Below are 23,036 nucleotides of genomic sequence, written 5' to 3' on the forward strand. Positions count from 1 at the left end.
CATAAATAATTAAAAAGAAGGGTTTGGAGAAAAGAGCATAAAGTCTCATGATTATAACAACACATGCAAGTCCGTCAACGAAACTACTAAGAAGCAGTTCTGCAGTTCCTGACTTCTGCCCTTGATATGTTCAGTTTGTTTCTGGACACTGTATAGAATTTCCTATCAGACAGTTTAAGCAATAGAATATAAACATATGGTCAAAGGAATGGGTGACAAAGGTTGAGCTACAGTCCTACAGTGAATGAGAAAAGCAGGAGAAAAGCTTTAAGAGTCAGCCATACTACCTGGAGCACTCTGCTCATCCACTGAAAACTGTCTTCCTCTGTGGAATCCGGTCTCTGCTCAGCCACAATCACTATCCTTTCATCATGAAGGACAGTCACCGAGAACACAGCTATCCTGCAGAAACAGAGGGAACCTGTGGTGAGCAGAGGAGAGAGACTTGCTTCCAAGGACTCCAAGGACTCCTGCAGCAGTAAGGACTTCATAATCAAGATTAATTACACAAATCTCAGGATTCTGTCACAGATGAAGATTAGTCCCAGACTCCCACACATGAGCTAATGTGAGAAAATCATGTGTGTGTTGGGGGTGGGGGTAACAATGCACACCTAACACCAGGAGGCTGTTTGCCGTCTCTTTAAGGTTTGAGAATAAAGTTACAGGTGTATCTAATATGCAGCCAAAACTAAGCTACAAATAGAGCCCAACAGAAAATAGTAAACAAACCTACAATCTTATGGCTTTTTTTGAGTGTAATTTTTTTTAGCAGGATATATAATGTGTAGTTGCCTAAAGGCTGGCTAAGACGAAGAATAAATTTACGTATGATCAACGGAATGTCCAGTATTTGGAGAACTGTATCAATCTTTCTTGAGTTTGGAACTGTAAAATAGTCCTTTCTCTAACAAGAGAAAGTCTGTTTTCAAGTAATAGTTCTTTGCTCAAATCTTCCTGCTTTGTATGGTCAGCACAGAACTCCCTTTTAAAAATAGCTTCTTGTTGTGGAATATTTGTTTACACTGTAAAAATGTATCTTTGCCAAAGGTGCCTTCTGATTGGTTTAATAAAGAGCTAAATGGCCAAACAGCTAAGCAGGACAAACAGGTGGGACTTACAGGCAGAGAGGAAATGTGATTAATCTAGGTGCAGATGCAGAACCAGCCAGATGTGGAATGAGTCCGACACAAAGAATGGAATAGAAGAAAAAGCCACATGGTAGAACATAGATTAGTAAAAATATGGGTTAATTTAAGTTATAAGAGCTAGTTGAGGGCTGGCGAGATGGCTCAGTGGTTAAGAGCACTGACTGCTCTTCCAGAGAACCCAGGTTCAGTTCCCAGCATCCACGTGGCAGCTTGCAGCTGTCTGTAACTCCAGTTCCAGAGAACTTGACATCGTTATACCAATGCGCATAAAGTTAAATAAAGTTTTTTTTTTTTTAAGAGATAGTTGAAAACAAGCCTAACTAAAGGTCAAGCTTTCATAATAAGTCTCCATGTCAATGGGAGGTGGCTGGCGGGATAGAGAAAGACTTGTTATGTATGGCACCCAAATAAGGGAACATATTACTACATAGGACCTGAGAAAGTCTTAAAAAAAGTTTCAAACATGTAAACATAGAGCCAGATGAGGCTTCCTAGTCTTGCAGTCTCTCAGGCAGGCCATGGTATACAGTGATGCAGCTCCCTGTGGATTTGAGACTGTGATTTGAGCCTGTGGATTTGAGCCAGTCAGTGTCATGTGCACAGCTATGCAGCTATGCAGCAGGTTTAAGGCTTAGTCAGAGAAGGCTATAGGTGCTCAGTAAAGGTGCTGAGAAAACCTTTAAACAAATACAGCAAAAAATTTGTATGCACAGTCCTAGAAAAAAATAGTTTAAAAATAATAAATTCTTTAAAGACAGAATACAACCATAGATATATAGATATAGATATATAGATAGTCATGTAAAGATGGGAAATACGCACAGTGTCTGGATTTATATGGCACTTTGCTGACTCTGAATTTTTTAAATGCTAATGTACAAAAAATAATAGCTGCTGAGAGACATTCGATTATGAAAACTACTAAATTAAACCAACCTATAAATTTTAAGAATGTCTTCATTTCAAAACAGAAGTCAGAAAATATATTATGTTGTGGGAGAGGGTATGCCCTTGTTTCCACAGGAAATAAAAAGTTATGATTCTCTTAAATATTAATCAGATTTGATTTGGGGAGACCGGAAAATCTTGGCTACAGATATAAAAAAAGAAACCAACAAAGACTATAGAAGAGATGATTTATATGCTGATTCCTCTACTACAGGAAATAGCTCTGAGATTGCCAGTAAGCCACAGCCATGTGGCGATATACAGATTAATAATAGACTGTATCAGATCCTGCCTCCAGGTTCTTTGTGCTCAGTTTGAGTTTCTGTCCTGACTTTCATCAATGATGAACAGTACTGTGAAAGAGTAAGCCAAATAAACTTTCCTCTCCAAGTTGCTTTACATCATGGTGTTTCATCACAGCAATAGTAACTCTAACTAGGAAACAAACTATACCAAAAGTAAGTATTTAATTAGTAGACAAGTACCACTAACCTTCCTCTATAGACAAACTTCATGGGCTCTACAGCCAAGGCTGTGGCTACAATGTCATCGGCATTGTGTCTTCGTCCACTGACTACCATCAGGCCGTCCATCTTACCCACCACGAAGACAAGGCCCCCAGGACCAACAAATCCCAGCAAACCTGTCCTTATGAATGGGTATTCACTGATTGGAGCCCCGGAGCTTGTCATGGGAAATACCTAGGGAAACAAGGCTACAATTAGGCCAACTCAAAGGGTTAAGCAGGGTCTACAGCCTTGCCACTTCTCTAGAGAGATCAAGTTTACTTTCTTACCTCTTAGAACTCTGTCAGCATGAGGTCATTGTGACTCTGTCTGACAGTCTATAAACATGGTGCGATGTTCAATATTTGTTGTAAATTAGACTGGATTTTGAATAACTTAGGAGATACGACTCTGATCATACCAGAGAGCTTTACATGAGGGAAGACCCAGTCTGAATGTGGTGAGGTCCATGGGCTGAGGACTTAGACTGAATACAAAGGAAGGTTTCCACCAACATTCATTTCTTGGTGCTTCCTGACCTTGGGTGTAATTGGATAAACTATCTCCCATTCCTGTCACCATAGCTTCCCTACCATGATGGATTGTAATCTCAAACTGTAACAACATAAACTTTTCCTCCGTGAGTAGCTTTTGTCAGGCAGTTATAGGCAGGTCAAAAGTAATTAGTGCACATGGACACACAGTTCCCTCTTGTGTTCATCCCAGGCTCAGCAAAGGACTCTTGCTTCTGCATGTCTGGCTGATGTGCAGGGGCTGTAGGAATCTCCACTCACAGGCTCTGAGTCTCCAGACAAGCAGCAGCCATAAATCACTGTACCATGCTTAAAATCTGGTGATGAAAGTGATTAATGGAGACTCAAGGTACATTTTTTTAAATAACACATATCGGCAGTAGCTGATCCCTATTCTTTATAGAAAACACACTGAAAAGGAAAATGTAAAGAGAGCACAACTTGTCCAAAATACAAATCTTGTTTCCTTCAACCTTGAAGATAACCACACAGAAAAGGCACGTTTTTTTAGATCATATACTCAGCTCCAGTTCCAGGGATTTTAGAGGTCTGAGCTTATACTCACATGTATGTTCACTCTGGGCTCTAACATTTAGGAATAAATAACCTGTTCTACTCATGAATCAGTGAAATATTGTGTCAATCATAAGGCTAGACACTGTACAAGAAATAGAAGAAAGTTCTAAGAATACCATAATACAGTACTAGACACCAGAAGCTGTCTTAACTCCTTTTACATCTCTTTTTACTGTGTTCACCACCTACATAAAGCAGGTTATCTATGTATACCAGCCGTACATGTATATTCCACACATTTCACACATATCCCACGTGTGTAAACATGCACGACACATATCCACACACTACATGTATGTCTATACCATGATCTGTTACAACATACCTTACACTCTCACTGTGCCACTGAAATTATTATTCACGTTTTTCAGGTTCTCCTGAATTCACACCTAGTCAAGTCTAGTCTATGCTACAAAACTGTGCAGAATGGCCAGCTGACTTCCTGAGTGAGGGCATTTACCTATACACCTATGCACATGTTCATGTGGTTTTTCATCACTTATCTGTCAGATATAAAAAACAACAAACAAAAGCTCCATTTTAAAGAGACTGTTTATTCTTCCTGGATACTGGCTAAAAGATAAGAATAATGCTGATGACTCGATTATCAAAAACAAAAATATAGTGAGAAAAAGCCCACCAGTCTAATATGAATGTTCTTTGGTGAAATCATCATCTTAATGATTTCTGTTTCTGAACACCTGGCAAAACTGTTCGGGCAGAGCCAGGGAAAGAGCTGAAGGAGGAATTTTGTCATCAACCTACCTCGAAGGTGTTCTTGGTCATACCGGAGAGACCATAATATGATGTTCCTGTGGCAACTGCACAGACACAGAGCTCCCCAATTTCATCTGTCCTGCACAACTGTGGAATACCATCTGGTTTCACTGAACACATGATGGCTAAAGGCAAAATAAAAGGCACAAGGAGAGCATGAGCAAGGAGGAGAGAAATTAATGAATCCACAAATATCAATGGGGGCACAAATGAACAGAAATACCACCATGGATAAAATTCCATTTTCTCTAAGAGTTGCAACTTTTCATATTGTAGCAAAATGTTAGATTCAATTATCATATTAATCATTTCAATTACTTTAAGTTTAATATGAAAATTATATTTAAGAGAGAAAGACTGTGTGCCATTTACATATGAGATGATACTTGGGATGTGTCAGAGTCATTTACTATACATGTACCGGAGAAACAGCTGAAAGTTCCAAACCACATCCCTGCAAATGAACCAGCACAGGTATTTGTTCTCAAGTCTTCCAAAGCTTCTCTAAGTTGAAAGCAGAATTTAAACCCTCCAGTGTCCTACATAAATCTTACGCCTTGGTTTAAATTACCTGTTGTACACAATCCTTCAGAGAATACCACTTAAAGGTTTTGGCACTCAGTATGTGTGACACACTCATAAGTAAAGGCCAGAAGTAGTGTCTTGTGTGTTCTCCTTATTCTTCTACCTTATTTTCTTTTGAAACAGGTTCCCTTTCTGAACCTGGAGCTCATCATTTCACCTATGTTATCTGGCCAGTTAGCTCCATGGGTTTACTTGTTCCTACCTTCAACATCTCTGAGCAGCAGGATTTCACGCCTGTGTCAGATGTTTAAAGGGGTACTGGGGATCCAAATTCTGATCATGTTTACACAGTAAACAGTTGCCATCTGAGCCCTACCCCTCCAGCCTTTATTATGCACACATTTAACAATGCTAAATTCTCATTAATCTGTGACCCACATACTTACTTGATGCTTATGCAACTTCACCATCCTACCTACCACCACTATAAACCATAAGCCTGACTAGGTGGCCAGAGGCCTAGTGTCTTAGGTAAGTGATGTTTTACAGCCAGTGACAGATGAGTGTTTAGAAATTCTATAACCTCCAGAGGCTGGCATTACATCTAAGAAATAGAATCAACATCTGGTGATGGATAGAGATAGAGACAGAGACCCACACATGAGCACTGGACTGAACTCCCAAGGTCCCAATGAGGAGCAGAAGGAGGGAGAACATGAGCAAAGAAGTCGGGACCACGAGGCATGCACCCACCCACTGAGACAGTGGAGCTGATCTACTGGGAACTCACCAAGGCCAGCTGGACTGTGACCGAAAAAGCATGGGATAAAACCGGACTCTCTGAACATGGCGAACAATGAGGGCTGATGAGACGCCAAGGACAATGGCACGGGGTTTTGATCCTACTTAATGTGCTGGCTTTGTGGAAGCCTAGCCAGTTTGGATGTTCACCTTCCTAGATATGGACGGAGGGGGGAGGACCTAGGACTTACCACAGGGCAGGGAACCCGGACTGCTCTGTGGACTGGAGAGGGAGGGGGAGAGGAGTGGGGGGAGGGGTAGAAGGGTGGGAAGAGGGGGAGAAGGGTGGGAGGAGGGGGAGGGAAATGGGAGGCTGGGAGGAGGTGGAAACTTGTTTTTTGTTTATGTTTTTTTTTCTTCTTTTCTTAATAAAAAAAATTATAAAAAAAAAAGAAATAGAATCAACAGAAACATGAAAAGTTAAACTCGCTCACAATAAGAAAAATATACACCCAAACTACACCAAAAAGCAGAGTCTTGTAGTAAGTGAGTTTGAGATCAGCCTAGTGAAGTTAGTAAGACCTTGCCTTAAAATAAAATGTACAGGAAAGGGCTAGACATTGTATCACAGGCCTTTAATGCCAGCACTCAAGTAGCAGAGGCAGGCAGGTTTGCAAGTTCAAAGCCAGCCTAGTTTACATAGAGTTCTAAGACAGCCAGGGCTACATAGAGAGACCCTATCTGTCTCAAGAAACAAAACAAAACACCAAAATGTAGAAAAAAAGGCTGTGGAGGCAGCTCAATGACAGAATATGTGCCTAATGTGTAAGGGTGTGCGTTCAATTTCGAGTAGCAGAAAACACAAGCAACAAAACTAAAAGTAGACCAAACTGTCTTCATTTATCATACTAGAAAACATCATGAAGTCTGATGGGAAAGGCAGAGAGAAATAGGAATAGCACCCATCATAGCCAGGAGTATGAAATAATCAGAATGATGTGGGCATGCTGCAGATACAGACAGACCTTCAACTAAGATTAAGCCAACTAAAATCCCAGCATGGATGGGGAAGAGGCTTATGAATTTCTACTCCTAGCTGAGAAGCTGTTTACAACTGATGGTTGATACAGGAGGAAGAGTAAGTTTTTCTTTAAGAATGAAGTTCCCGAAAGGTTGCTCATGATGACCCTATATTCATGAGCATATAGGCAGCACTAAGTAGACTCAGTGGGTTTTAAAAAAGGTAATTGGAACAATAGCCAAGTATTAAGAGCACTAGCTACTCTTGCAGATGACCCAGGTTTGATTCCCTGGACCCACATAATGGTTTACAACCATCTGTAACTCCAATCCAAAGAGATCCAACATCCACTTCTAGCTTCCCTGGGCACCAGACACACATATGGTGCACAGACACACATACAGGCAAAGCACTCCTACACATAAAAAAATTTAAAGAGAGAGGGCACTTAAAGTTGGGGGTGAAGCAGGGAGAACTGGGGACATAGAGAAGGAATTGCAGAGGAAGTAATGGGGGTAGATTTGATCAAAACTGCTTATGTATATGTGAAATTCCTAATAACGATAAAAAGAAACACTTCACTTCTGAGAAATTTTTCATTATATTCCCATACCCATGTAGAATGAAGCTCAGATGTCGTCCTTCACATCAGAATGCAGCAAAGAGTACAACTTCAACAACTGTGGAAAGTACATATTATTATGCATTCAAGCTGTGCAATACTGCACTGCATGGAAAAAAGCAAGTTTTTTATGTGCTAGCAAATGAATATAAGACACAAAATATGGTGTACTATATTCTATCACTGCATTTAAAAAGCCCAAATCCAAGAAAGACAATATACAAGTAGACATGGACGGGGGTGTGTTTCTATGATATGATTTTACACTACAGAGTATTTTTGAATAGAAATTTCTGAAAAGGAAAAAGGGTTTTCTGAAAAGAAACATGTGATGCTATAGGTGACTTGAGTGGACAAATGTATTTTTTTCATTGTTATGTCACTTAAATCTTTTTATGCTTCCAGTATGGGAATCCATTTGCTTAAAAACTAGTTTGCTTGGCTTTATAAAATAAAGCAAAAGAGCTAGGTGGTCTGGCTAATCCTGGGAAGTGGGCAATGAGTCTGGGACAGCCTGAATTTGGAGTTTGGAGACCTAAGTTGCTCTGACTCTAGAAGCGCTTTCATGACAGGAGGTGGAATGGAAACAGTTATAAAGCTATAGAAAATTAGGAGCACAAGAGACAGGCTTTATTTCTGTTATGCTTTGAACTAGAAAACTGAAAGACCATCCCTGTACTCTTTATTGTTATGGAGAGGTAGTGTGAAAAATCCATCTCTCTGTGTTTCCAAGAGGGGCAGCAAGGCCTTTACCGACTAGGTTTTGTCCTAGCACTCAGATCCCACCCAAGATGCCAAGAAGCTAATTGGCTATATATGGTTATGAAGTATATTAGACATAACAATGAGTGCTGTTCAAGCATGCTCTTGCCACTCTATTGTGTAAAGGAGCATGAAGGGACTTCAAAGGAGGAAGCCTAGACTCTACACAGAATCTACACCTCAATTTGAGAAAGCAGCAACATAGCTCCATGCTGGAAGACAGAAATTGAGAACAAATATGCTGACTCTGTGAGACAGGAATTGAGAACAACATTCAACAAATAAGAATGTGGCTCAGAAGCCACAAGGCACATTATATGAAGGGCTAGAGGGGCTGGAGAGGCAAGTGAGGGTATGACACACTGTTTCTTCAATCAAGTGACTCCCTATACTGCTTTCAGGCGAAACAGTAGCTTCATACCTAACAAAAACCTCTCATTCCTCAGGTTTCATACATACTCCTCAAAGTCTTCCATGAGGCCAAGCTACGGTGTCCAGTCTGGGCTGAGGCATCAGTTAGGATGAGTAAAGAGGGGATCTGGGTTGCAAAAAAGGAAGCAGCTCAGGACCAGTGTAGGGATACAGACAGAGTCAGCCCATAATGCCTTCCTGGAGAAAAGGGTTCCAGAGGAGAGGTGTCCTTCACCAGCTTTATGAATATTTTTGGTTCCCTTTTCTTGGAAGAGAGAACATTGCTTTTGGTCTGAAGATTAACCAGAAAAAAACCCAAATATTAGAAGTTTCAGTGTTGAACCCAAGATGCCATACAAATGGAAATGGAATGGACAAGAAAAGATAATGCTAACCTGTGCTCTAAAAGCATATACTAACAGATGAGTCAGAAGGCCATGCCTACTTCATACCTCTGCTGGCTGATTTTATGCCAACTTGACATAAGCTACAGTCATCTGAAAGGAGGGAACCTCAATTAAGAAGATGTCTCAGTAAGATTCAGCTGTAGGCAAGTCAGCAGGGCATTTTCTTAATCATTGATTGATGTGGGAGGGCCCAGCCCATTGTGGGTGGAGCACCCCTGGGTTAGTAGTCCTGGTTTATATAAGAAAGCAGATTCAGCAAGCCCAAGGGATCAAGATAATACAAAGCACTTCTCCATAGCCTCTGTGTCAGTTCCTGCCCTGTCTGAGTTCTTGCCATGGCTTCCCTAAATGAAATGTAACCCAGAATAGATAAACCAAATAAAACCTTTCATTCCCAAGCTGTTTATAACTGTGTTTTATTGAAACAATAAAGACTGAAAGCAAGACAACACCCCAAGGCTGTACTCACCTCCAGGCATGACAAGGCCGACATCCTGCACTGTGAGCACAGACAGCTTTTCCTCTGAATCCACACGGATCACACCATAGGTCAGCCCATGCATGGATAGCACACCCCGCCCTGGTGGCTGGTTGCTGTCATCTGTGGGCCTAAAAGGGTAGTTTTCGTTGAGCATGTTCAAGTAAACAAACCATTCTACTTTTAGATGTGCACATCTTCACCTCTACATGTACACATATACCAGGTATAGGTAGGGATCTTCTGGAGACGAAGCTGGCTACCATCTGTGCCAGCACTGAGGAGCACTTGCCTCCTGTTTATGCAGTGTTAGTTCTATCCAGGAATTGACCCCAGAGTTCCCAGGCTACAAATGCCTCAGAATGTGGAGGCAGCACTAAATCCTCTACTCTCCTGATACTCCCTCACGACACAGTTCAAAATAAATAAATCCACTGACCCATGATGTCCTTTCTCCTCTCTGAGGTCTGGTTCCCAAGTCTTGTAAATGGTGAATGAGAGGGAGCAACAATCCTAAGAATATACATTGTAAGTTCAGGGAAGAGAAAAGGTGGGCATCCTGGCTGATCAGTTTCAATTCAGATGTATGCTATCTAAGCTTAACCTCAATTTCAAATGCAAGAATCTAAGTTCTATACTAAGCCATGCTAGGTAGGACAATGACTTAGATGACAGGTATGCTGTAAAAACTCTTTGTGGTTTAGGAAGTATATGGATTTTAGACAAAGCACAGTTCTGAAATGATGACCATGTTTTTATCTCTGCTGTTGTCAGCAGGCTACAAGAACTTAAACCTTTGTAACTCCCTGGGCTTCAAACACCTCTCTCCAAAACCCCCGCTGATACCCACTATGGGGATTCACAATGTTTTCTTCCTTCCTCTATCTGGAACATTCCTCCAGTTGACACACATACATACAAACTCTTCAGAGAGTTTCTTAATTATGAGACTAGAATTAACCAGCCTAATAAATATATATATATGTCTATTGCTCCCATTTCCAGAGCCTTGAACTACATGTAAGCCTTCCTTCATCAAACTACTAAGAACAAGCAGGTAGGTTATTCATTTCTGTATTCTACCCTTGGAGCAGAACCTAGCAATAAAATTTGATAAATCAGTGTACTAAAAAAAAGTTCAAGATTATAGACTTCAACAATTAGATTCTATATTCACTAAGTAAAAGATCACAATTTTGATAAACCTCACACTTTTTTTCCAAAATTTTCCTAATTTTTACTATATTTTAACAATTGTGTGTATGTATGGCAGCATGCGTGTGCTATGACCTGCATGTGGAGGACTTCTTCCATTTGTGGATCCCAGAGATCAAACTTGTGGTGTTAGGTTTAATGGTAAGTACCTCTACCTACAGAGCAGTCTCACTGGCCCTGTTTCTATAATTTTCCATGGGAAAATCTTTAACAGAGTTTTAAAATCTCTACATTGGTCTATAAACACAAGTTTATGGTTTAACATTAGAATACTGTGAAGGTTTATAGAGAAGCTAAAGAAGTACAAGTTAAAATACGGGAAAAAATAAAGTTAAAATTTGCAAAAGAAGTTCATACTTGTATCAAGTAGTTGGGATATAAAAAAACACAAAGGATCAAGAAATACAATTATTCTACTTAGAAGAATTAATAAGGCTAGCGCTAATCAACTAAGAACATTTATCTAAATAATAAAGCCTACATGAAACTGTCTGGAGTCAGTAAGCTCAAAAAACTGCATAGCTGTTATTTCCTTGCCCTTTGCTCTTTTCTGAAGACTTCAACAAACCAAAACTCTAAAATGAGGAAAAAAAAAAAACAAAAAACAAAAAAACCACAGCCCTCAGGAGCCCCACCACCCTTTTCCTACCCTGTGACAACACTCTACAAAGATACGATGTGCAAAAAGGAATTAAAAACCATAGCACTGATGCTGGGGAAGTAGCTCAGTTGGAACAGTGTTTGCCTAAACCACACAGTCCTTAGTTCTGCATAAACTGGGTGTCATGGCATATGTTTGCAATTTTAGCACTTTGGAGGTTGAGGCAGGAGAATCAGGAGTTCAAAGTCATACTTGGCTACATATAGCAAGTCCAATGCCAACCTAAGATACGTAGGACCCTGTCCCAACAATAAAAAAAATTCCTCAGCTGGCTGTCAGCTAAATTGTTTAACCTCAAGGACAACCCTTCTGGTACCTATGCTAACCTTATTTGGAAAGAAAACCTTCCCACACACAGCAAAATAGAATTATACTAGCTAAGTGTAGATCTTAAATCTTAAGTCTTTAGGAGATCCAAAGAACATAGGCAAGGAAGAATGTCTCATGAAGTCAGAAGCAGACTAACATTCAAGTCAAAGGATGCCCCAGCTATTGGCTACCTCCATCAATAGAAGGGTGCACTCCCAGGTCCCCTAGAAGGAACAATTCTGCCCACACCTTGACTTTGGGCTTTAGACTTCAGGAGGAGAGAACCAACTCATTTTTGATTTTTAAAGGCAACTAGCTGCACTTCTTTGTTATGGCAGCCTAATAACTAATACTTATTACTAAGATATTCTTAGTAATAAAGAGGAGAGAGTTACATAGAAGCAACATCTTTGTCTGGTTCTGACAATCCTAAGCACACTTAGTAACAGTGGGCTCTGCAAATCTGAAGCCAAGAGGGTGTCATACTTTTAAAGTCCAATAGTATGTGGTTTGTCATCTTAGTTGCAACAACTACATTTAATAATAGTTGAAAAAATTAATAAATGTGCTAGATGGTGGTAGCACATGCCTTTAATTCCAGCACTTGGGAGGCAGAGGCAGGCGGATCTCTGTGAATTCAAGGTCAGCCTGGTCTACAAGAGCTAGTTCCAGGACAGGCACCAAAACTACACAGAGAAACTCTGTCCCGAAAAACTAACTAACTAAATAAATAAATAAATATTTAAAAAGTGTATTAAGTATCTTAAGTTTTAACTGTTTCAGAAGTAATTAATATTAATACTGCTTTAACATAGTCTATTACTACATATTATATATGATAGATGCCCTTGCTTGGCAGAAAAAAAGGCCCCAGAGTTTTCTTCCTTACTAAATACATGCCAAAGAAAGGAGGAAATGCTTATGAATTCCTATCTACCTTCTTTATCCCTATCACTCTACCTGCCTCCCAACTTCTTGATACTTGGTGTTTCTAATGGCTTCTTTTTACTGACTGCAAACATAATACTCTGATGTCTTTCAAGTCCAGAAATGCTAAGACCCTTTTACAAAGGTATACTTATTCAAATCTCTATAGCAAACCTATATAGGTACTATTTGCCTCATTTTCAGATTAAAAATTTAAGGCATATACATGTTTCTTGTTGCTGTGACAGAGTACCCTACAAAATCAACATCAGAAATAGTTTATCCTGGCTTATGGTTTTAGGGTACAGTCTACCATAGGGGAAGGCATGGCAATATATGTGAGGCAGCTGATCACATTGCATCTGGAGTTGGGAACCGGAGAGATGAACACTGGTACTTAGATTGCTTTCTCCTTTTATTCAGTCTAAGTCTCTAACCCATTGGATGGTGCTGTCCACAGTGGGTCTTCCCACTGCAACTAACCCAACCTAGAAACTTCCTCACAGACATGCCCAGAGGTTTCTGTCCTATGTGGTTCTAAAGCCAATCAAGCTGATAATAATTATTAACCATAACATATGCTAATTGTCCAAGCTACTGGTAGGCTTCAGAGTAGACTTCATGACTAAAACACTATTGGCCTCTCATCTGGATGGTTTCCCTGTCCCATCATTAGGATACAATGCACATCTTAGCTGACTGCAGCTTTAGATGCCTATTTAAATGCAAATCTATGAGCCACACTCAAACACATTCTCAGCAAAAACTAGTCAGACCACACAGCACAACTCACAAAATTCTTAATGTTTTACCTGTTCTCTAGTTCTACCCTCCCGCACCAGTAACCTATTCATATGTTTATGTAAATCTCTGGACTTTAACATGAAAGTAAATATAAATTATGTGTAAATATAAACACATTTCAATGAGAAACAAAATCATAATATGCATATTCTGCAACATGGTTTCACATAAATACATCTCTGGATCGTTCCACATGAGTATGTACTCTGTAGGTATGTACAGGCACATCACTGTATTTGCTGTATTAATGAATCCAGCTGTCTTAATTGATATGTAGTATTTAATAATAGTAACACAGGGTCATTTATTTTAGCTCATTTTTTAGTTTTTTTATTTTATTTCATTTAATTATTATTTTTTCATTTATTTTAAATACTAACCAAAGTCTCCCCTCCTCCCTTCTCCTGCAGTTTCTCCTCCCTACTCCCAATCTACCCTCCTTGGCACCCACTCCTACTCCATCTCCATTCAGAAAAGGACAGGCCTCCCAGGGGTTTGAACAAAGCAGGGCTCCTCAAGTTGAAGCTGGCTTGAGCTCCTCCCCCTGCATCAAGATTGGGCAAGGTAATCAAGCCAGCAGAGGGGGAACAGGTTCCCAAAAGACAGTTAAGCATCAGGAACAGATTCTGATCTCACTGCTCGGAGCCTTACAAACAGACCAAGCTACACAACCATCATTCACATGCAGAGGGCCTAGGTCAGTCCCATCCAGACTCCCTAACTGTTGGTTCAGAGTCCATGAACAGCAAGGAGCTCAGATTAACTGTGTCTGTGGGTTCCTCCCTCATGACCATGACTCCACAGGCTTGTGCAATCCCTCCTCTCTTTCTTCAGCAGGACTCTGGAGCTCAGTCCAGTGCAGGCTGTGGATTTCTCTATCTGCTTCCATTCGATACTGGGTAGAGGCGCTCTGATGACAATTAGGGTAGTCACAGTAGATGGCCAGTTCAGACACCCTCTCCACTATTGCTAGGAGTCTTAGCTGGGGTCATCCTTGTGGATTTCTAGTTTTCCTGGCATCAGGTTTCTCCCTAACCCCAAAATGCACCACCTCCATCAAGATGTCTCTTTCCTTACTCTCCCCATCAGTCCCATCCCCAACCCTCTCCCCTCAAATTCCACCCCCATCCTCCCATCTCCACCCCAATTTACCCAGGAGATTTCTTCTATTTCTCCTTCCCAGGAAAATCCATGCATCCCCCTTTGGGCACACTCTGTTACCTAGCCTCTTTGGGGTTGTAGGTTGATTTTCCTGTACTCTACTCCCAATATCCACTTATGAGTAAGTACATACCATGTTTGTCTGATTATGTTTGTCTTTTGGGGTCTAGATGACATCACTCAGAATGATTTTGTCTAATTTCATTCATCTGTCTGCAAATTTCATGAGGTCATTGTTTTTTACAGGTAAGTAATACTCCATTGTGTAAACATACCGTATTTTCCTTATTCATTCTTCCATGGAGGGGGCATCTATGCTATTTCCAGGTTCTGGCTATTATGAAAAATACTGCTATAGACATGGTTGAGCAAATGTCCTTGGGCTATGATTGAGCATCTTTGGGGTATATGAACAAAATTGGTATAGTTGGGTCTTGAGGTAAATTGATTCTCATTTTTCTGAGAAACGGCCATATTGATTTCCAAAGTAGCTGCAGCAGTTTGTACTCCCACCAGCAGTAGAGGAGTGTAATCTACACCCTCTCCAACATATTAGCTCAAGTTTTATACAGAAGGAAACATATGTGTAAGATATATATGCATATAGATAAGAAAACAATTATCTATACTTGAAGTGTTAAGGAATCCTAAAGCCATTTGAAATGAACACATTACTCTGCTTCCCCGCTAACAGAATGGGAATATGGGAATACACTAGCATCTTCTCGTTGATTAGAGCTGTATGCAGCACTGGATACATGCAGTTATACTTATATGTATTCATACATTTTTTTACAATAACCCTGAGCAGACAGAAGAATAGGTTATTTCTAGATTATGACATAGTTTAAGAGCAGAAACAGGTGCTAAAGCCAGATAGCCTCAAGAATCTGCTTCTCACTATAGTGCTCAGCTGTCCCCCAGCAATCCGCATTAATTAATTTTTTCCCTAAGTTGAGGAAAGTAGCATTTATCTTTCATGTTTCAGTTGTGTTTTTTCAGTTGTGATGATTGTTGTGGATTTGCTTCTGTGATTTGTTACTGTGATAAATACCTTGACTTTGTCAACTTAAGAGAGGAAAGATTTATTTTGGCCCCAAGTTCCAGGGGAATTCTGCCCATTCTGATGTAAAAGGAATGGCAGCAGGAGTATAAGGCTGGTCAGCTGGTTTCCACCAGTGGTCCAGAAGCTGAGAGTGAATGAACAAGAAATGGGGCCAGGATATGAAAGTCCTAGGCCCACCCTCAGTGACTTACTTCCTCCAGCAAGGCCCCACTTCCTAATAATTCCATTACATTCTTGAACAGCACCACTCACTGGGGACCAAGTGTTCGCATGCATGAGTTTATGGTGCATTTCATATAAAAACATATGAATTATTAACAGAGTTAGATATTTTTCTATCACTATTCAAGGAACTAACAATATTCCAAGTAAATAAAGAGATGGTGAAATAAAAAAAAGTAGTACTGATAAGAAGAATCCAGACAGATTCAAAACACTTACTGCAATAATCAATATGAGCCAATTGAACAATGGCTGATAAAGATAGAAACCCATTTGTCAACCTCTAGACTCAGCTCAAAAGTGGAAGAATATTTTCAAAACTGCAGCAATGAGAGTCTATGAAGAACAAGCTTCAAGAAGAGTGAGTTCAGCAATTTCCAGGACTCTTAAAAGGTTTTTCTATCTAGAGTTATGGAAGGAGGAAAATACAAAGCTATGCATTGTACACAGTGGTGCTAAATGTATAAAAAGCAACTTAAACAGAGAAAGCAGCATTTCAACCTTGGCAATGTGGCCTCCTAAAAAATATGCTCTAAGGTAAATGACTTCAACCTGTACATTTACTACTTAAATGTCCAGCATTTCCTCCCCTTTCCATGGCATTTCCAACTTCTGTAAAGCATTTGATAAGCTATTAGCTAATCTTGCTATATAATGCCTGAAGAAATAGCCACTATAAATTCCAAACGAGAGTTTGCTACTGCCAATAGCAAGTACAGCCAGGCAAGCCTCAAAAAGCATTAACACAAAATAAACAGAGGCAAGTAAAATAACAAGCAGTCATGATGATTCTTTTCCCAGGGCTTAATACAGTAAAGGTGACTACATCTGCAAAGCCTTGCCTCCACCTATCATTCACTTACTGTTTGCAAGAGAGAAAACAAAAGTCTTTCATTTTTCTCATTGTACATAGGTAATCTCCAATGGAAAAATTCTCAACTGAGAAACAATGGTTATTTGGGGAAGAAACAAATGAGGAAAATAACATGGTTCCTTCCCCTTGACTATAATATTCACTGCACTATTTCCATATAACAGTTCATTACAGAACATATACACAATAATAAGCAGCTAGGATTTCTTGAATTCCACCTATGTATCACGCATATTTTTAAACACTCAAAGTAGAAGTACACAGGCCTATGGTGCAGGTACTTTTTCATCCCCAGGACACACATAGAATCTAGTTACAAAACCAGTATATAAACAGTAAGGAGATGGAGACACAAAGAGATCAATAACCTCCAGAGGGGACTAGCTGACCAAGGTACTGATGCAGAGACAGTCAGCAAGATGTAGCTCTATCCCTAAAATTCAGAAATGTCTCCTCATAGACAGTGTGCTACCTGGTAGTATCGAAGTAGCTCATTCACCTGAGTATGGTAGCACCTATTACCCCTAATCAGAGAATGTGAGAATGAAAGCTAAAGAACCAGGAGTTCAAGGCCAACTTTGGCTACACAGCAAGGTAGAAGCCAGCCAAGTATATGTAAGACTCAGCAAAGTCCAAAGTAGCTTCAGCAATGTTGTTTCTGCGAGCAAATGTCTGGACTTTGAGTAAATCAATCACAAAGATTCTACCATGCAACTCACTTGAGGAGGGTTTTTTCAGAACTGCTGAGCAGGACCAGGAAGGAGGTACTTTTTCTAGGACACCTGCTTTGCTCTGGAATCACAAAGTCATTACTGAAGGCTTTTCTTCCTGATGATTCAAGCTATCATTAAGGTGCCTGGGTGAGCAGGGAGTATGCAGATGTAGAGTATCTACACTGATTATCAATCTTCTTTACAGGGCTCTTTTTAAACTGAAGCAAAATGGCTCATAATAAGTTAACAGCACCATATATCCATTTGCTTTGTAGGTTAGAAAGCAGATACTTATTTTAACAAATAGTATTTGTGGGGAATAGTTCAGAATACAAGGAGAAGTTCAAGGTGAAAAAATTCCCTAATTCAATGTTTAGTGTGAAAGATATGATAAAATCCAACCTATAACTAAAGCCATGGTTTTGGACAATGAAATTACAAAGTAAAACCAGTGCACTATCAACTCAATGCAGCTTTCTTTACTTTCATATGATTAATACATGCTATTATACTGTTAATGTGAAATGTGTTTCACAGTCTCTTGTGTTTGAACACTTGGTTCTCAGATGGTGGTGGTGTTTGTGAAGGTTGTGAAACCTTAAAAAGATAGAATCTAACAGTAGGAAACGGTTTATTTTGTAAGTGTTAGCAGCTATCTATGTGACAAGACCAGAAAGGACAAAGTCAACCCATTATAGCCACAGCATGGAGGCCAATTCCTCATGGTTCTTTCCTCTTTGTATGTTCCTTTTCTATCATAATAGGCTTCTAATTGCAATTTAATGTAACCCACAGTGGTGGTCTGAATGAAAATGGCCCCACAGACTCATAGGGAGGAGTGTGATGGAAGAGGGTCCTGTGTCTATTGGTTAATAAAGAAACTGCCTTGGCCCTTTTGATAGGACAGCAGCTTAGATAGGCAAAGTAGACAAAACAGAATGCTGGGAGAAAGAAGCCCAGTCAGGCAGTCGCCATGATTCTCCGACCCGAGATGGATGTAGGCTAGATAAGCCACACGTTGTGGTGCTACACAGATTATTAAATATGGGTTAAAGCAAGATGTAAGAATTAGCCAATAAGAGGCTGAAACTAATGGGCCAGGCAGTGTTTAAAAGAATACAATTTGTGTAATTATTTCGGGTAAAGCTAGCCTTGCGGGAGCTGGGTGGCGAGAAGCAGCCCGCAGCTCCTTCTACAGTAGTGTTATTGCAGGTGTGGCCTTTTTGCAGTGGGTACTGTCTTGTTAGAAAAAATGTGTCACTAGAGGGTAGGCTTTGAGATTTCAGCTCAAGCCACGCCTAGTGCCTCACTCACTCTTTCTGCTGCCTTTGGATCTGGATGTGACCTCTCAGTTATTTTCCAGCAGTATGTCACCATGACTCTTGCCATGATAATGGACTAAAACCTCTGAACTGTAAGCCAGCAACGGTTAAATGTTTTCCTTTATAAGAGTTGTTCTTCAAAGTAAAAGAAACCCTAAGACAGTAAGTAACAGAATCCTTGTGGTCAGAACAAGTGAACAGAAGATAACTGCTCTCCTGGTGTTACTTTAGTCTGGCTCTCACTGAGGCAATTTTTATCTCTAAACTATTTTGTGATGAGATATTTGTGTTTTTTCAGAAATTTTTATGTAAAATTATAAACATTGTTCTTTATCTTCCTGTGTTTTTTTAATTTAATTTTATTTATTTATTTTGGGTTTTCAAGACAGGGTTTCTCTATGTACCTCTAACTGGCCTGGAACTCACACTGTAGACCAGGCTGACCTTGAGCTCACAGAGATCCACCTGCCTCTGCCTCCCTGAGTGATGGGATTAAAGGTGAGCACCACCACTGCCTGGCCTTCCTGTATTTTAAAAATGAAACCATGGTTCTTCAATTCTGTTTGTTTGCTTTTTAAGCAGTCATTAATGCTCTTGAAATGGTCATGTTAACTTGTTAACTAGTTTTACTATTTTTTTTTCCTTTTACAACTCTTGAGTCCCTGATGACATCCTAGGAAGAAGCTACTTGATTTCATTATTAGATGGACATCAGATGGGGGCTCACTGCCCTTTAGTTGTCTTTTTCCTCTTGATATCCTCCCAGCTTTTAATCTTGTGACTTGATTTTCAAAAAGCAGAAGGTGGCTGTTAGAGACAGGAACATCTTTAGTATGTCTCTGGAATTATGTTTTGATTGCTCTTTTACATTATCATTACTTTTCTTTGTTAGTATCAAGGTACTGAAGCAGAATCCTGTATTAAAACCTTAAGAAACATTTTTAATTGAATAAATTGTCACAATGTAACATAAAAGGCAAATATCATGTGGGGATATGGCTTACTGACCAAGAGCACTGACTGCTCTTTCAGAGGACCCAGGTTCAATTCCACGTAACCACATGGCCAAGCAGTGATTTAAATAATATGCTCTCTGTGTGATTATTTTGGGTCTAAGCATCTGGGAACAAACGAGTGGCTTACTCCAACAAATTGGTGGCAGTGAGGTTGACTGAAATCTACCTAAAACCTGAGAGGGCTTAAAAATAAATTCTAGATATAAAAATACAGAGTTTAACACAGCTTCTTACTGTTTGCTGGTGGCATGCTGTAGCTCCTTTAAGAGCGGTTTCCCTTAGTCAGCCATAGCAGAAAAAAAGCCGCACCATTTTGAAATGCTGACTTTCTGAGCCATGCTGCCAGCGTGAACTCTGACTCTTTCAGGAAGTCCAGCTATAGAGCATGTAAGTAGGGTTTGTGAACAGAATGCTACAACTGCTTAATGGCTCGATAGAGACTCACTGCATACTTGAAAATGGGGCTGTGAGCACGGCTCTCAGCAGCAGCAAACAGCTCCTCATGCTGGACTGTGCTGGGCAAGCAATCAGTGCCATATTTCCCCTAGCAATGGAAGAAGCACTTAGCATTTTAAGAAGCACTTCTGATCAGTAAAGAATTGCAGATGCACAATAAGACAGATTCAGACAGAAAAGACCTATAAACAATGCACAGTGTTTAAAAAAATGTACGTAGGCTTGAGAGAGAGAAGATAAAGAGTATAGAGTAAATGGTTTAGAAAAAATTAAAACAAAGTCTTTAAAGAGACAGAGTACAGAAAGTCATAGATTAAAAGGAGTAAAGAAAAATAAGCCACATAAAGATGGAAAATTCAGAGAGTCTGGATTATGTATATTATTATGTTTTCTTTGAATTTTTGACTGTGGAGAAGCTAAGTACACAGGGACATTTCATTGAATGTACTGCTAAGTTAAACCAACATAAAGGTATCTAGGCTTTAGAATTTGAGTCTAAGGATATGTTGCTTTGGAAAAGAGGTTCTTTGGAAAAGAATATGAGAACCTGTGGAATCCTTCCAGACTAATGTGGTTTGATGGACCAAGAACCCCCTGAAAGGTTGCTGTGAACACCCTCCAAAAATTACTTTGCCCAACAAAAAGCAGAAAGCAGTTTGGAGAAGAACTATGCCCATATTCCCAAATATTGTTTATAAATGTTTGTTTACATTTAAAGGGAGATATGCTATTGAGATTTGTATTGGTATGGATCTTGGTTTATTGGACAGATTTATAGTTGGTTTTGTTATGTGTATATTTCTGATCTTGGTTAAGGTATTGTGCTTGTGCAGCTCATTTAAAGGGGTAATCTATAATATAGCCTGGTCTACAAGGGCTAGTTCCAGGACAGGCTCCAAAGCTACAGAGAAACCCTGTCTCGAAAAACCAAAAAAAAAAAAAAAAAAAAAAGAGAGAGAGAGAGAGAGAAAGAAATATAGGTTAATAGAGAGTCATCTATAATAGTCAAGCTTGTAGTCATGTTAGTTAGATTTTCTAGATGGACAGATGTGTATTTCAGATGGATAGGTAATCTCCAAACTTTTCAAAGACTACAGAATATGGCATTTAAAATGTTTTAAGAAGTTAGGACTTTTCATGACAGTGAGACACATCTGCTCCTGGCAGCACCAATAACTTCAAGAGGAAGATGGGCATCAAAGAGGCTCCTTATGGAGTTTGTTAGCTATTTGGGCAAGAAACTGCTCTGGCCTGGACTGCTTGATGAACTGGACCTGCAGGACCTGCAGAGAAATGACTGATGAACTTGCCTAAAAGTGTGATGATCCTTCAGGGTTCCTGTTTCATGAAAGAGTCTGCTAAACATTTTGAAAGACACAGAAGAAAATGACCAACAAACTGTCAATATGGGCAGAACTGTCTTTGAAACTTCCTACTTCATAGAAAAGTCTGCTGGATACTATGGGCCTGTAGGATAAAGATGGATGCCACAACAGTACAGAAGAACTTTGGGTAACTATTAAGATAGCAAGATATCTCTGTCAATTCTAGAGTTTTGGAAGTTTCTTACGATGTACTTCTTATTTACACAGGTAATATTATATCCTTTCTGGAGTCTTTGATGAAGTTGAAGAATAGTTATAGTTTTCCTTAGCTATGACAAAAGATAAAGTGGATATAAATGTTGTAACTGTAATTCTTGCTTGATAACTGTTTTGTTGTATGTAATTTTACTATGTTAAAGTTAAAACCTTTCTTTAATTTAAACAAAAAAGGGGAGGTGATATGGGAGTCCCCTCTGTGTGCTGTGATTACCATTAATGAACCAAAAAACTGCTTAAGACCTATAGCAGGGCAGAACTTAAGTAAGTGGGGAAAACTAAACTGAATGCTGGGAGAAAGGAGGCAGAGTCAAAGAGAAGCCATGTAGTCCTGACAGAAACAGACACCAGAACTTTAGCTGGTAAGCCACAGCCATGTGGCAAAATACAGATTAATAGAAATGGGTTAAGTTAATATGTAAGAGTTAGCCAATAAGAAGCTAGAGCTAATGGGCCAAGCAGTGCTTTAAATTATATGGTTATTGTGTGATTATTTCAGGTCCAAGTGGCCAGGACCAAATGAGCAGCTTCCATATAACATAAAAAAGGCATATATCATGTGGGGTATATGGCTCAGTGACCATGAGCACTGACTGCACTTTCAGAGGACCCAGGTTCAATTCCATGTAACCACATGGCAATTCACAAACATCCATAACTCCAATTCCAGGAGATCTAATGCCATCTTCTGGCTTCCATGTCATAAACACAGACAAAACACCCATACAGATAAAATTTTAAAAAATGATTATCTTAAAGGTCCAATATGATTGAGTATGATACTGCATTCCTGCAATTTCCTGTATTTGGGAGGTGGAGGCAAGAATATCAGGAGTTCAGTGCTAGTCTCAGCCACACAGGGAATCCAAAGCCTGCTTGGACAACATGAGATAGTATCATAAACTAACAAAATCAAGTCTGTTCTCTTTCTGTATCCTGCATATATAAAACAGACCTGGAAGACAGGCTAATATGAGCAAGAAAGACATCTTTTAGATTATTTTTTTTTAATTTTTGACTTTGATCTTTCTGATGAATTTAGTACTATGTTCCACGTTTCCCTAGTATTTTTCTAGGAGCATATAAAATATTTATGCGATGCTGGTTTTAGGAAAGAAGTAAGTTTTTAATACTTGGGTGTCTCAGTCTATTTTCTCCTGTTCTAACAAAATTAAATACAGACTGATCAACATGAAGAATAGAGGTTTGTTGAACTTCCAGTTCTGGAAGT

At 39.6% G+C, this 23,036-nt stretch overlaps 1 protein-coding gene across 6 annotated transcripts in view; it reads right to left on the reverse strand.

Moving 5' to 3' along the window:
* Dip2c (disco interacting protein 2 homolog C) overlaps positions 1-23,036 on the reverse strand; it is a 366,894-nt gene that overhangs the window by 65,629 nt on the left and 278,229 nt on the right. For all 6 annotated transcript variants that reach the window (XM_041630651.1, XM_041630650.1, XM_041630649.1 and 3 more), the window contains 4 exons: positions 9,450-9,589; positions 4,480-4,616; positions 2,592-2,800; positions 288-402 (listed from right to left, as the gene is read on the reverse strand). In XM_041630651.1, the coding sequence (XP_041486585.1) occupies positions 288-402; positions 2,592-2,800; positions 4,480-4,616; positions 9,450-9,589 (601 nt within the window). The remainder of the gene's footprint in view (positions 1-287; positions 403-2,591; positions 2,801-4,479; positions 4,617-9,449; positions 9,590-23,036) is intronic.

The sequence above is a fragment of the Microtus oregoni genome, unplaced genomic scaffold (assembly GCF_018167655.1).
Source record: "Microtus oregoni isolate MIOR12 unplaced genomic scaffold, Mior012 000035F_ref0000213, whole genome shotgun sequence".
Lineage (NCBI taxonomy): Eukaryota > Metazoa > Chordata > Mammalia > Rodentia > Cricetidae > Microtus > Microtus oregoni.